General features: G+C 46.7%; 1 protein-coding gene across 6 annotated transcripts in view; it reads left to right on the plus strand.

The window, feature by feature from the left end:
* Positions 1–12,926, plus strand: part of pcloa (piccolo presynaptic cytomatrix protein a) — a 67,223-nt gene extending 54,297 nt beyond the window's left edge. For 3 of the 6 annotated variants that reach the window (XM_071332209.1, XM_071332210.1, XM_071332212.1), the window contains 10 exons: positions 98–191; positions 335–406; positions 565–865; positions 1,603–1,815; positions 3,147–3,353; positions 5,260–5,398; positions 5,484–5,545; positions 7,377–7,511; positions 7,857–8,002; positions 12,529–12,926. In XM_071332209.1, the coding sequence (XP_071188310.1) occupies positions 98–191; positions 335–406; positions 565–865; positions 1,603–1,815; positions 3,147–3,353; positions 5,260–5,398; positions 5,484–5,545; positions 7,377–7,511; positions 7,857–8,002; positions 12,529–12,672 (1,513 nt within the window). In that variant the 3' untranslated portion in view covers positions 12,673–12,926. Of the gene's footprint in view, positions 1–97; positions 192–334; positions 407–564; positions 866–1,602; positions 1,816–3,146; positions 3,354–5,259; positions 5,399–5,483; positions 5,546–7,376; positions 7,512–7,856; positions 8,003–8,897; positions 9,043–12,528 lie in introns of those variants that run through there. The other 3 variants (XM_071332211.1, XM_071332214.1, XM_071332215.1) reach the window with 3 other exon arrangements.
* Positions 12,927–12,932: the final 6 nt, after the last annotated feature.

The following is a 12,932-nucleotide window of genomic DNA, read 5'->3' on the forward strand; positions in this document are numbered from 1 at the left end:
GTGTGTGTGTGTGTGTGTGTGTGTGTGTGTGTGTGTGTGCGCGCGCACATACCTTGCTAATGGCCTGCTCTGTCGACGTGCCTGTGTGTGATTCCAGTGCTGAGAATAAGAGGAGGTCAAAACAAGCTGGCCAGAGTCTGAACCCAGAGTGGAACCAGACTGTTATCTATAAGAACATCCACCTGGAACAGGTACTGGTACAGTATCACTCACTGCTTTTGGAATAACCACAATGTCCTGTGTGTTTGACGTGTGTTGGTTACTGTGAATACTGCATTTGTGAGTTTAGAGGAATAATAATGTGTGTGTGTGGTGTGTGTGCGCTGTGTTTCAGCTGAGGAAGAAGCTGCTGGAGGTGAGCGTGTGGGACTACGACAAGTGCTCCTCCAACGACTTTCTGGGAGAGGTGAGAGAGAGAGACATGCATTTTGTTCATGTCACCCTCACAGCACTTCTGTGAGGGTGACATACATTACTGTGATGCTGCTGTAAGTTACCTATAAGTAGCAGCCATCCACTATGTGAGGTTGATGTTAAAGGGGATGTGTGTGGGTGTTCGTCTAGGTGTTGATGGACCTGTCCAACACAGCTAACATGGATAACGTCCCACGCTGGCTCCCTCTGAAGGAACAGAGTGAGGGAGAGCACCACCGGCGCTCCCTTTCAGCACAGGGGCGCCAGCACTCCCCCAAGCCCCCCTCGCAGCACGCCTCCCCCAAAACCCCCGCCCACGGTAACCAGGACTCCCCCAAGCCCCCCTCGCAGCACGCCTCCCCCAAAACCCCCGCCCACGGGAACCAGGACTCGCCCAAGTCGTCGGTCATCAAGAGCCGGAGCCACGGGATCTTCCCTGATCCAGCCAAGGGTAGGAGAGGTTCTGTCTTTCCCTTCCCTCTGGCCTCTTAGTCATCATGAACAACCTACCCTACTCCTTTCTCTCTATCTGTACCTGTTCTGGTTCTCTCTCCCTTTCTCCTTTGTTCTCTTTATTTCTCTCTCTCTCGTTTTCTCTATCTGTCTTTGTCTCTCTCTTCTCTCTCGTTTTCTCTATCTGTCTTTGTCTCTCTCTTCTCTCTCGTTTTCTCTATCTGTCTTTGTCTCTTTCTTCTCTCTCGTTTTCCCTATCTGTCTTTGTCTCTCTCTGTCTGCCTATCTATCTCTCTGCCTGTCTCTCTCTCTCTGTCACTCCTCCCTCACTATTCAGACTCACCCATTATAGCTTCGGATTCATGCTCTTTGCTTTGCCATGTTTTTATTTTCTGCTGTTGCCATGACTCCACTCAGCTCAGACTTTTCCTACTCTCAGCTTCCTCCATTCCCGTCCTTACACAACATGGCCATGGAAGGCTTTGAAAACAACCCCCACCTCCTCAGTCTTAACCCCAAACTTCATTGGAAAACCCCAAATTTAAGTGGAAAACTTATGTGGCCCAAACAATTGGAAAATACCCATTTCCAAAGGGTCATTTAAAAAGGGCGCTACAGAATGTGGCATGTAGCTTAGTAGCTATCTAGCCCTGATGTAAAAACAGAAGAGCACAACAACAGATGGTAGCTTTAATGGTAATGATAGATGGTAATTGGTGAATTTGGTTGTTCTAGACACGCAGGTGCCCACTATTGAGAAATCTCACAGTAGCCCCGGCACATCGAAGCCTTCCCCGTCCGAGGGCCACAGCCAACATACCCCACGTGCGGCTCCACGTGCGGCGCCTCGCAAAAGTGCAAGGCAACACCAGCAGGATGGCGACGGCGGTGTCGCTGTAGCAACGGGTGAAGCTCCGGCTCCGCAGCAACAGCACCGCCTCCAACCAAGTAAAAGACGCAAATAAAGCCTCCGCAGCATGGCCGCCTCGCGCTCATCTGTTCCCCCTTCTGTCCAGTTTGAGCTGTTTTCTTTGTTTTCTCTTTTTTCCCCTTTTCCTTCTATTTTTTTACCCTCCTTTTTTTATTTTCCTACTTCTGGTGCCTTCCGTACTCCCCCCTCACTGCTTCTCTTCTGTATGTTCCCACGGTGTGTAGATCCAGCATCATACTTACCATATTCTAGCACTTCTTGTTTTAGAGTTTACACTTAAGTTTACTCCTAAGTTTACCCTGTTTCAATGAACCTCCACAGCCACAAAGATTGCTGTTAAAAACATTTTTATACTTCACTGGATAAAAGTTTGATAAAGAGGAAATATACAATTACTACAATTAAAGTAATGTTTCTAAAAACAGACACTAAACCCTCTGTTAAATTATGTCATAAATTGGAACTAAACGTTTAAATAACGAATCATAAGGTTGCAGGCTTAATCATCCTCCCTTAAACCAAGTTTGTTTCAAACATTATTTTAAATGTTGTTGTATTATTTAATTTTGTAAGACAGTTAACAGAATGTCACAGAATGACAATGATAATCTTAAACAAGACTGACTCCCGACAAACAAGTAGGGCTTTTGAAAAGTCACTTTGGGACCACTTGTCAATCAGTGTCCGAACACAGCACCACTGCCAGGGCTCTCACATGACTAATCAAGCCAATGACTACCATGGTACACACAGTAGACTCAGTAGATTAGTAGACACAGTATATTTTATTCAGTTTGGACTAGCCATGGTGTCATGGTCCAAGAGAGGGAAGGCTAGGAATTACACTTAGATATCACTTGAATCGTTTGAACTACCTGATCCAAGCATTTACAACGATGAACTCAGAAGAAAGTCTCCCAACCTAACCCTCTCCCTCCGTTTTAAATTTCATTATCCCTTTTTTCCCCTGTGTTTTGGACTTATTTTGGTTTCTGTTTTATACCAAAATGGCCGACTTTCTGAAGCTACTCCACTCGGATATGGCTGTGCATGCAGTCCGCTGCCCCTCTCCCACCCACCCTTTTTTATTTTTGGACCACAATGCACATCAGTAGACGCCCCACGCCCCACGCCCCACGCCCCACCCCTATGTGATGTGGAGGGCCGGGGAAACTGTGCACCGCGCACTGTGGCTGCATGTGACTGACAGTAAAGCTGGTTTCAATGGTGATGATATTCCTGCTTTCTGAGTCTCCATCTTGCCCGCCCCCTGCCCCCGACCTTGACCTCTGCCCTCTACCCCCTTGGCGTGACCCTGTCCTGCGCCTGCGCCCCTTACCCCCTCCAGTCTCCTACCCCCCAGCCCAAAGAGGCCGCCTCTCCCTGAGGCACCACAGACACACCATAGTGGGCGTGCTCACCATTCAGAAAGCCCAATCCGATTCGCTCCCCGCCCCGCCGGGCCCGGCAGCATCAGCCAATAGGAGCCAAGCAGACGGCAGACACATGACCTTCAGGAAAGCCATGTCTGAAGAGAGGCCACAGAGGGAAGGAGGTGAGAGTCGCACGTCTCTGTCGTGTGACTGACTGCAAAGATTGTTGCAGCCGGAGAGAGACAGGCTGGGATACTACTAACGCACACCTGCAGAAAGAGAGAGATCTGACACAATACAACAGACAAAAAGAGATCTGACAAGGTACAACAGACAGAAAGGGATCTTAGGAGAGATTGTGACCAGAGAGAGAGAGAGAGAAAGAAAGAGCTAACACACAGCCACACAGCCAGCCACACAGCCAGAGATTCATGCAGCGAGACACAATTTCTTAATGACCGCGGACACAGTTTGCTAATACCAGGAAATAGACTATCAATCCAGGGCTCCGGCATTGTTCCCTAACAATAAATCAGGCTTTGACAGCAATTACCATAAAACCATTAAGCAATAAGGCCTGAGGGGGTGTGGTATATGGCCAATATACCATGGCTAAGGGCTGTTCATAAGCATGACACAATGCGGAGTGCTAGGACACAGCCCTTAGCCGCGGTATATTGGCCATATATCACAAACCCCCGAGGTGCCTTATTGCTATTATAAACTGGTTACCAACGTCATTAGAGGAGTACAAATAAATGTTTTGTCATACCCATGGTATACGGTCTGATATAACACGGCTGTCAGCCAATCAGCATTCAGGGCAGTTTATAATAATTTATAAAGTACCTGTACACTTTTTTACTTCGTTTTTTCACTTGGTATAGTATTAGCAAACGTTTATTTTTTCTTGTCGTGTCGAGAGGCCTGAGAGAAGAGCGTCGGCATAGATCCAGTTTCATGTCACGTGACTCACACATCCCACGCCACGCCATTCACAACCGACCAGTCATACTCTATATCTATCTCACCACTGCACTATGTAACAGAGGTGGTTTTGTGTATAACCTTGCCAGACCTAAAGAAGTGATTTTAACTTGTTTTGGCATTTAGATCTCAGAGCTACTGCCTAGGCTTTAGCTCAGCTGGCTAACACAGTCTTGTGGAACAAAGAAGACCCAGGTCAAACCCAGTCAGTAACACACTTACTTACTGTAGAAGTTGCTGTGAATATAAACAGTGCATTTATTATACGTAACTTTTGCAAAGCAAACACATATATAGGCATTTAAACAATTCAAGTTTTGAAACTATGATCAGTTACTAAGATGTAATTGTGATGATTGCATAACAAATGTAAAATTGCTTATAAGTAACTTTACATCAATGTGTTTTAGAGTAAAATGATTAGTTATCCCCACAAAGCAGAGACACACACTTAGTCCAACATTTAGTTTACTAACGCGTAATAGGATCTGTCGGCCTTTTGTTTGGTCTGTTGTGAACATATTTATGTTGCTTAATGTTTGATACAGTTTCTCTGGATCGTTATGTGTCTATGTCCTTGTGTTCTCTCTGTGTGTCCAATGATGAAGCAGTTTGAAAATGTTGTCCTGTTTATGTGTGAGGGATGATACTGTATGTATGCTACTACATCTGCCCATACATGTATGCTTCATGCCTGTCTTCTATAGTATTGTGGTGCTATTCATAATAACAATTTGGTGTGTATTGGAGGAGAGGTGTTGGCTGCCCTTATTCTGTAGATAAGACACACACACACACACACACACACACACACACACACACACACACACACACACACACACACACACACACACACACCATGTTATGTCACGTAAAGTGGAAGAGCTATACATCACACTCAAAGTGCTAAATAATATTTAATATGGTAACGGTAGGCATGAGTGGTGTAATACTATATCAAAAATGGAACCAAAGGAGACAGTTACCCAGGCCTTTATTGAGACCTATAGTGCACCCACATAAGGCAGTACATTCTCAACCAGGCCTATATAGGGCTCCCTCTCTCTCTCTCATGACTTGTGTGGTCCAATCTCCATACAGCACAGCCCGGCAGGTCCGGCGACGCTCCGGTAACAGCCGCCTCATTGGACAGCGGTCTGAGTGGCAGTGCTTACAGCCTATTGGAGGATGAGGGTGGGACTAATGCCGTGGACAGTGCCATCTTCCAGGTTCCTCGGTTGTGAGTTTGGTTATTGTATATACTGTAGTTTACATCCACTCAGTGTGTATATTTCTGTATTTTGATATGATCTTGTTCCGGACAGTGGGAAGATTCCAAATGGCACCGATGTGATGATGTCACCAATGGGCCATATGGACTCTGAGGGTAAGTCACAGTGGTGCGTGTGTGTGCGTGTGTGTGTGTGTATACCACCTGGAGGTGGAAGCGTAATTCTATGGTGTGCATGCATGTGTGTGTATAGGTGTGAGTATGTCCTTGTGAGCTTCAGTGTGTACAGTATGTGTCAACACATCCCTTAGATATAACTATGGTTAGCTGGTCTGCTCTCTAGGGCAGGTTTAGTTGAATCCCAGTGTGAGTGTTGTGATTGGTGTGAAGTCATAAGTCATCAAGAAGTGACAGCACCAGTCACATTCATCTGACCTTATGAGCACACTTCATACAGTACTGACACGTGTCATGGAAGGAACACTCTAGTGATCAGTGGAGGCTCCTCAGAGGAGGAAGGGGAGGACCATCATCGTTATTGAATTTCATTAAAATAGTGAAACATTAAAAAAGTTATCCTTTTCAGATAAAACTATACTAAATATATTCACGTCACCAAATCGTTTATTTAAACACTGTTTTGCAATGAAGGTCTACAGTGGTCTCAACAGCACTCTGTAGGCAAGCAATATGGTGTAGCCGGAGCACAGCTAATTTCCGTCCCCTTCTGGGTACATTGACTTCAATAGAAAACCTAGGAGGCAATTGGTTCTCACCACATTCCATAGACTTACACAGTAATTATGACAGCTCTTGTAGTATGAACTGACATGTTGTCCACCCAATCAAAGGATGAGAGAATTAATCTAGTACTGAAAGCATAAGATACAGCTAGTTAGCACTGCAGTGCACAAAATGTGGTGAATAGTTGACTCAAAGAGAAAGACAATAGTTGAACAGTTTTGAACAAATTAATTTCTTTAAAAATGAAGGAGAGAGTCATATATTTAGTTGTATTTTTTTTCACTTTCACTTAGCTAGCGAATGCAGCTAGCTAGTTTAGCCTACTCAAACAAACCGGCTCAAACAGAGAGGGATGCAATGTTAGCTAGCTGGATATGGCTATCCAACACTGGAACTTTTCCAAGTTAAGGTACGTTTTTTTTCTATTCATTTATTGCCACAGGGGCCCGCCGGTGTAACTGCTAAACTGCTTGCTGTTGACTACACTGTACTGCATGATTATAGCGGGTTTACTAACGCATTAGTTCTAGTAGCTATGTTGACTATGACGTTAATATGGTGACAACGATGTAGGCTGTGTGTAGCAGTTATCGGTTATGATATGAAGGTTTGGCTTGGATTTTTTTTTTGCCTGGTCACAGGCGGCTAATGTGTTGTGCACTGAAGTCCACAAGCGAAGGGAAAAGGTGAGAGGAGGAGAGCACGTAGATGTGGTAAGGGATTACACAACGATCAAAGGGATCAAAGTGAACTGTGTTTGCATGTGATCACGGGTATTCATTCCGCCGATTCTGTTGAAAAAAACATTTCTTAAACAGAAGCAAACGGAACGAAACGGGGATCAACATACCTGAATTTGTCGAATGAAAACTTTCATATTCAACTGTTGGACTAGTGATTACACCCTAGCTCAGCTAGAGGCAGGCAAGAGTGAATGTGTCAATGTCTGTCACTTTGATTGCTCAAATTTCTCTCGACCTGTAAACTTGCATTCACAGACTAGGTTCTAGCAACCTCATGATGGGTACAGGGAAAATTGTAGTATCATGTAGTAGCTAAACCTATTGCTGTTATATTGAACTGGGTGAATGGAAGATGAATGACAGTCATCCAACATGCTGTAATAGAAATAAGGCCAAGCTCATGAAAAAAAATAATCGTCCTCCCTCATCTTAAACGGCACCGACGTCCACCGGTGTATGTGAATTAACGTGTGTGTATGTGTGTGTATGTGTATGTGTAGGTAAGACCCAGGTAATGGGAGAGATCAAGATAGCTCTGAGGAAGGAGCTGAAGACAGAGGGAGACCAGCTGGTGTTGGAGATTCTTCAGTGCAGAAACATCACCTACAAGTTCAAGTCTCCAGACCACCTGCCAGGTACTGCTATATGCACATGTACATTACACACAAGCATGTACACACACACACGTTTACACACTCATGTCGATACACATTCGCTCGCACACACACAAACACTCAAATGGTACAGATACATGTGAATTCAGGTACACACACACGCACGCACGCACGCACACAGACACGCACACACACACACACACACACACACACACACACACACACACACACACACACACACACACACACACACACACACACACACACACACACACACACACACTGTTTTAGAAAATAGAAGATAACTCTTTTGTGACAAATGTAGTGTGTGTTTATATGAGTGCATGTGTGTGTGTGTGTCTACAGACCTCTATGTGAAGCTGTATGTGGTGAACATTGCGACCCAGAAGAGGATCATCAAGAAGAAGACCCGGGTATGTCGTCACGACCGCGAGCCCTCCTTCAACGAGACCTTCAGATTCTGCATGAACCCCACCGGCCACTCTCTGCAGGTCTGTCTGCCTGCCTGCCTGCCTGAATGTCTATTTACATCGTGCATCTCTTTTCTTGTCTTAGATACTGTTATATGTCACTTAAAGTATAATACGTAGGATGCTTGTGTGTGTGCTGTACTGCTGCCCACTATATCACATGCTCTGTGTGTCACGCTGGATATGAACTATTGTGACAGAAAGTTACATAAATCGAGTAGCCGGCCAGCTCACATGCACGCAATGTTTGGTTCTGGTTACCAAGAATACTCTGGATTAAAGTGTCTGCTAGATGTCTGATCTAAACATGACTCTTCTCTCTCAAATCAAATTGTATTTATCACACGCGCAGAATACAACAGGTGTAGACCTTACAGTGAAATGCTTACTTACAAACCCTTAACCAACAATGAAGTTTTAAGAAAATACAAAAAAAATACCTAAAATTAAAAAGTCAGAGATAAGAATAACAAATAATTAAAAAGCAGCAGTAAATAACAGTAGCGAGGCTATATACAGGTACCGGTACAGAGTCAATGTGCGGGGGCACCGGTGTCGAGGTAATTGAGGTAATATGTACATGTACAGCAGTATAGTTAGAGTTATTAAAGTGACTATGCATAGATAATAACAGATAATAATGCCAAAACAAGTTAAAATCACTTCTTTAGGTCTGGCAAGGTTAAACACAAAACCACCTCTGTTACATAAGTGCAGTGGTGAGATAGATATAGAGTAACAGCAGCATGGGGGGAGGGGGGGGGGGGCAATGCAAATAGTCGGGGCAGCCATTTGATTAGCTGTTCAGGAGTCTTATGGCTTGGGGGTAGAAGCTATGTAGAAGCTTCTTGGACCTAGACTTGGCGCTCCGGTACTCTGTCCAGCTCTTCTTGGTGTCTAACCCTTCTCTGTCCAGCTCTTCCTGGTGTCTAACTCTGCTCTGTCCAGCTCTTCCCTGTGTCTAACTCTTCTCTGTCCAGCTCTTCCCTGTGTCTAACTCTTCTCTCTCCTCTGTCCAGCTCTTCCCTGTGTCTAACTCTTCTCTCTCCTCTGTCCAGCTCCTCCTGGTGTCTAACTCTTCTCTCTGCTCTGTCCAGCTCTTCCCTGTGTCTAACTCTTCTCTCTCCTCTGTCCAGCTCCTCCTGGTGTCTAACTCTTCTCTCTGCTCTGTCCAGCTCTTCCCTGTGTCTAACTCTTCTCTCTCCTCTGTCCAGCTCTTCCCTGTGTATAATTCTTCTCTCTGCTCTGTCCAGCCCTTCCTGGTGTCTAACTCTTCTCTCTCCTCTGTCCAGCTCTTCCCTGTGTCTAACTCTTCTCTCTGCTCTGTCCAGCTCTTCCCTGTGTCTAACTCTTCTCTGTCCAGCTCTTCCCTGTGTCTAACTCTTCTCTCTGCTCTGTCCAGCTCTTCCCTGTATCTAACTCTTCTCTCTGGTATGTCCAGCTCTTCCCTGTGTCTAACTCTTCTCTCTGCTCTGTCCAGCTCTTCCTGGTGTCTAACTATTCTCTCTCCTCTGTCCAGCTCTTCATGGTGTCTAACTCTCCTCTCTGGTCTGTCCAGCTCTTCCCTGTGTCTAATGCTTCTCTCTCCTCTGTCCAGCTCTTCCCTGTGTCTAACTCTTCTCTCTGCTCTGTCCAGCTCTTCCCTGTATCTAACTCTTCTCTCTGCTCTGTCCAGCTCTTCATGGTGTCTAACTCTTCTCTCTCCTCTGTCCAGCTCTTCATGGTGTCTAACTCTTCTCTCTCCTCTGTCCAGCTCTTCCTGGTGTCTAACTCTTCTCTCTCCTCTGTCCAGCTCTTCATGGTGTCTAACTCTTCTCTCTCCTCTGTCCAGCTCTTCCCTGTGTCTAACGCTTCTCTCTGCTCTGTCCAGCTCTTCCCTGTGTCTAACTCTTCTCTCTGCTCTGTCCAGCTCTTCCCTGTGTCTAACTCTTCTCTCTGCTCTGTCCAGCTCTTCCCTGTGTCTAACTATTCTCTCTCCTCTGTCCCGCTCTTCCCTGTGTCTAACTCTTCTCTATGCTCTGTCCAGCTCTTCCCTGTGTCTAACTCTTCTCTCTGCTCTGTCCAGCTCTTCCCTGTGTCTAACTCTTCGCTCTGCTCTGTCCAGCTCTTCCCTGTGTCTAACTCTTCTCTCTGCTCTGTCCAGCTCTTCCCTGTATCTAACTCTTCTCTCTCCTCTGTCCAGCTCTTCCCTGTGTCTAACTCTTCTCTCTGCTCTGTCCAGCTCTTCCCTGTGTCTAACTCTTCTCTCTGCTCTGTCCAGCTCTTCCCTGTGTCTAACTCTTCTCTCTGCTCTGTCCAGCTCTTCCCTGTGTATAATTCTTCTCTCTGCTCTGTCCAGCCCTTCCTGGTGTCTAACTCTTCTCTCTCCTCTGTCCAGCTCTTCCCTGTGTCTAACTCTTCTCTCTGCTCTGTCCAGCTCTTCCCTGTGTCTAACTCTTCTCTGTCCAGCTCTTCCTGGTGTCTAACTCTTCTCTCTGCTCTGTCCAGCTCATCCCTGTGTCTAACTCTTCTCTGTCCAGCTCTTCCCTGTGTCTAACTCTTCTCTCTCCTCTGTCCAGCTCTTCCCTGTGTCTAACTCTTCTCTCTCCTCTGTCCAGCTTCTCCTGGTGTCTAACTCTTCTCTCTGCTCTGTCCAGCTCTTCCCTGTGTCTAACGCTTCTCTCTCCTCTGTCCAGCTCTTCCCTGTGTATAATTCTTCTCTCTGCTCTGTCCAGCCCTTCCTAGTGTCTAACTCTTCTCTCTCCTCTGTCCAGCTCTTCCCTGTGTCTAACTCTTCTCTCTCCTCTGTCCAGCTTCTCCTGGTGTCTAACTCTTCTCTCTGCTCTGTCCAGCTCTTCCCTGTGTCTAACGCTTCTCTCTCCTCTGTCCAGCTCTTCCCTGTGTATAATTCTTCTCTCTTCTCTGTCCAGCTCTTCCCTGTGTCTAACTCTTCTCTCTCCTCTGTCCAGCTCTTCCCTGTGTCTAACTCTTCTCTCTCCTCTGTCCAGCTTCTCCTGGTGTCTAACTCTTCTCTCTGCTCTGTCCAGCTCTTCCCTGTGTCTAACGCTTCTCTCTCCTCTGTCCAGCTCTTCCCTGTGTATAATTCTTCTCTCTGCTCTGTCCAGCTCTTCCCTGTGTCTAACTATTCTCTCTGCTCTGTCCAGCTCTTCCCTGTGTCTAACTCTTCACTCTGCTCTGTCCAGCTCTTCCCTGTGTCTAACTCTTCTCTCTGCTCTGTCCAGCTCTTCCCTGTGTCTAACTCTTCTCTCTGCTCTGTCCAGCTCTTCATGGTGTCTAACTCTTCTCTCTCCTTTGTCCAGCTCTTCCTGGTGTCTAACTCTTCTCTCTCCTCTGTCCAGCTCTTCATGGTGTCTAACTCTTCTCTCTCCTCTGTCCAGCTCTTCCCTGTGTCTAACGCTTCTCTCTGCTCTGTCCAGCTCTTCCCTGTGTCTAACTCTTCTCTCTGCTCTGTCCAGCTCTTCCCTGTGTCTAACTATTCTCTCTCCTCTGTCCCGCTCTTCCCTGTGTCTAACTCTTCTCTCTGCTCTGTCCAGCTCTTCCCTGTGTCTAACTCTTCTCTCTGCTCTGTCCAGCTCTTCCCTGTGTCTAACTCTTCGCTCTGCTCTGTCCAGCTCTTCCCTGTGTCTAACTCTTCTCTCTCCTCTGTCCAGCTCTTCCCTGTGTCTAACTCTTCTCTCTGCTCTGTCCAGCTCTTCCCTGTGTCTAACTCTTCTCTCTGCTCTGTCCAGCTCTTCCCTGTGTCTAACTCTTCTCTCTCCTCTGTCCAGCTCTTCCCTGTGTCTAACTCTTCTCTCTGCTCTGTCCAGCTCTTCCCTGTGTCTAACTCTTCTCTCTGCTCTGTCCAGCTCTTCCCTGTGTCTAACTCTTCTCTCTGCTCTGTCCAGCTCTTCCCTGTGTCTAACTCTTCTCTCTGCTCTGTCCAGCTATTCATGGTGTCTAACTCTTCTCTCTCCTCTGTCCAGCTCTTCCCTGTGTCTAACTCTTCTCTCTGCTCTGTCCAGCTCTTCCTGGTGTCTAACTCTTCTCTCTCCTCTGTCCAGCTCTTCCCTGTGTCTAACTCTTCTCTCTCCTCTATCCAGCTCTTCCCTGTGTCTAACTCTTCTCTCTCCTCTGTCCAGCTCTTCCCTGTGTCTAACTCTTCTCTCTCCTCTGTCCAGCTCTTCCCTGTGTCTAACTCTTCTCTCTCCTCTGTCCAGCTCTTCCCGGTGTCTAACTCGTCTCTCTCCTCTGTCCAGCTCTTCCCTGTGTCTAACTCTTCTCTCTGCTCTGTCCAGCTCTTCATGGTGTCTAACTCTTCTTTCTCCTCTGTCCAGCTCTTCCCTGTGTCTAACTCTTCTCTCTTCTCTGTCCAGCACTTCCCTGTGTCTAACTCTTCTCTCTCCTCTGTCCAGCTCTTCCCTGTGTCTAACTCTTCTCTCTGCTCTGTCCAGCTCTTCCCTGTGTCTAACTCCTCTCTCTCCTCTGTCCAGCTCTTCCCTGTCTCTAACTCTTCCCTCTCCTCTGTACAGCTCTTCCTGGTGTCTAACTCTTGTCTCTCCTCTGTCCAGCTCTTCCTGGTGTCCAATGGGGGGAAGTTCATTAAGAAGACCCTGATCGGAGAGGCCTACATCTGGCTGGATAAGGTGGACGTGCGGAAGCGAGTGGTCAGCTGGCACAAACTGCTGGCTAGCTCTGCTCAGATCCACTCCTAAAGAACCTAATATTAACCTTGTCTATTCTATAGGCTCTTAACTCGCAGAGAGAAAGACGAGGATGGCTAGGGCGCTCGAGTTTACTGTCTCCATCACTGATCCACTCTTTATGGACCAACTGGACATACTCACAGGTCCACCATTGGGGTCGGGGCAAGGACCGTTAGGGTGCGGGTGTTAGACATCTCTTACGTATCCTGTGGATCTTGAGTTTTGGTGTCAAGGGTCAGGGGTCAGCGTTTGAATTGCTTGAGCTGTGA

The sequence above is a fragment of the Salvelinus alpinus genome, chromosome 11 (assembly GCF_045679555.1).
Source record: "Salvelinus alpinus chromosome 11, SLU_Salpinus.1, whole genome shotgun sequence".
NCBI lineage: Eukaryota > Metazoa > Chordata > Actinopteri > Salmoniformes > Salmonidae > Salvelinus > Salvelinus alpinus.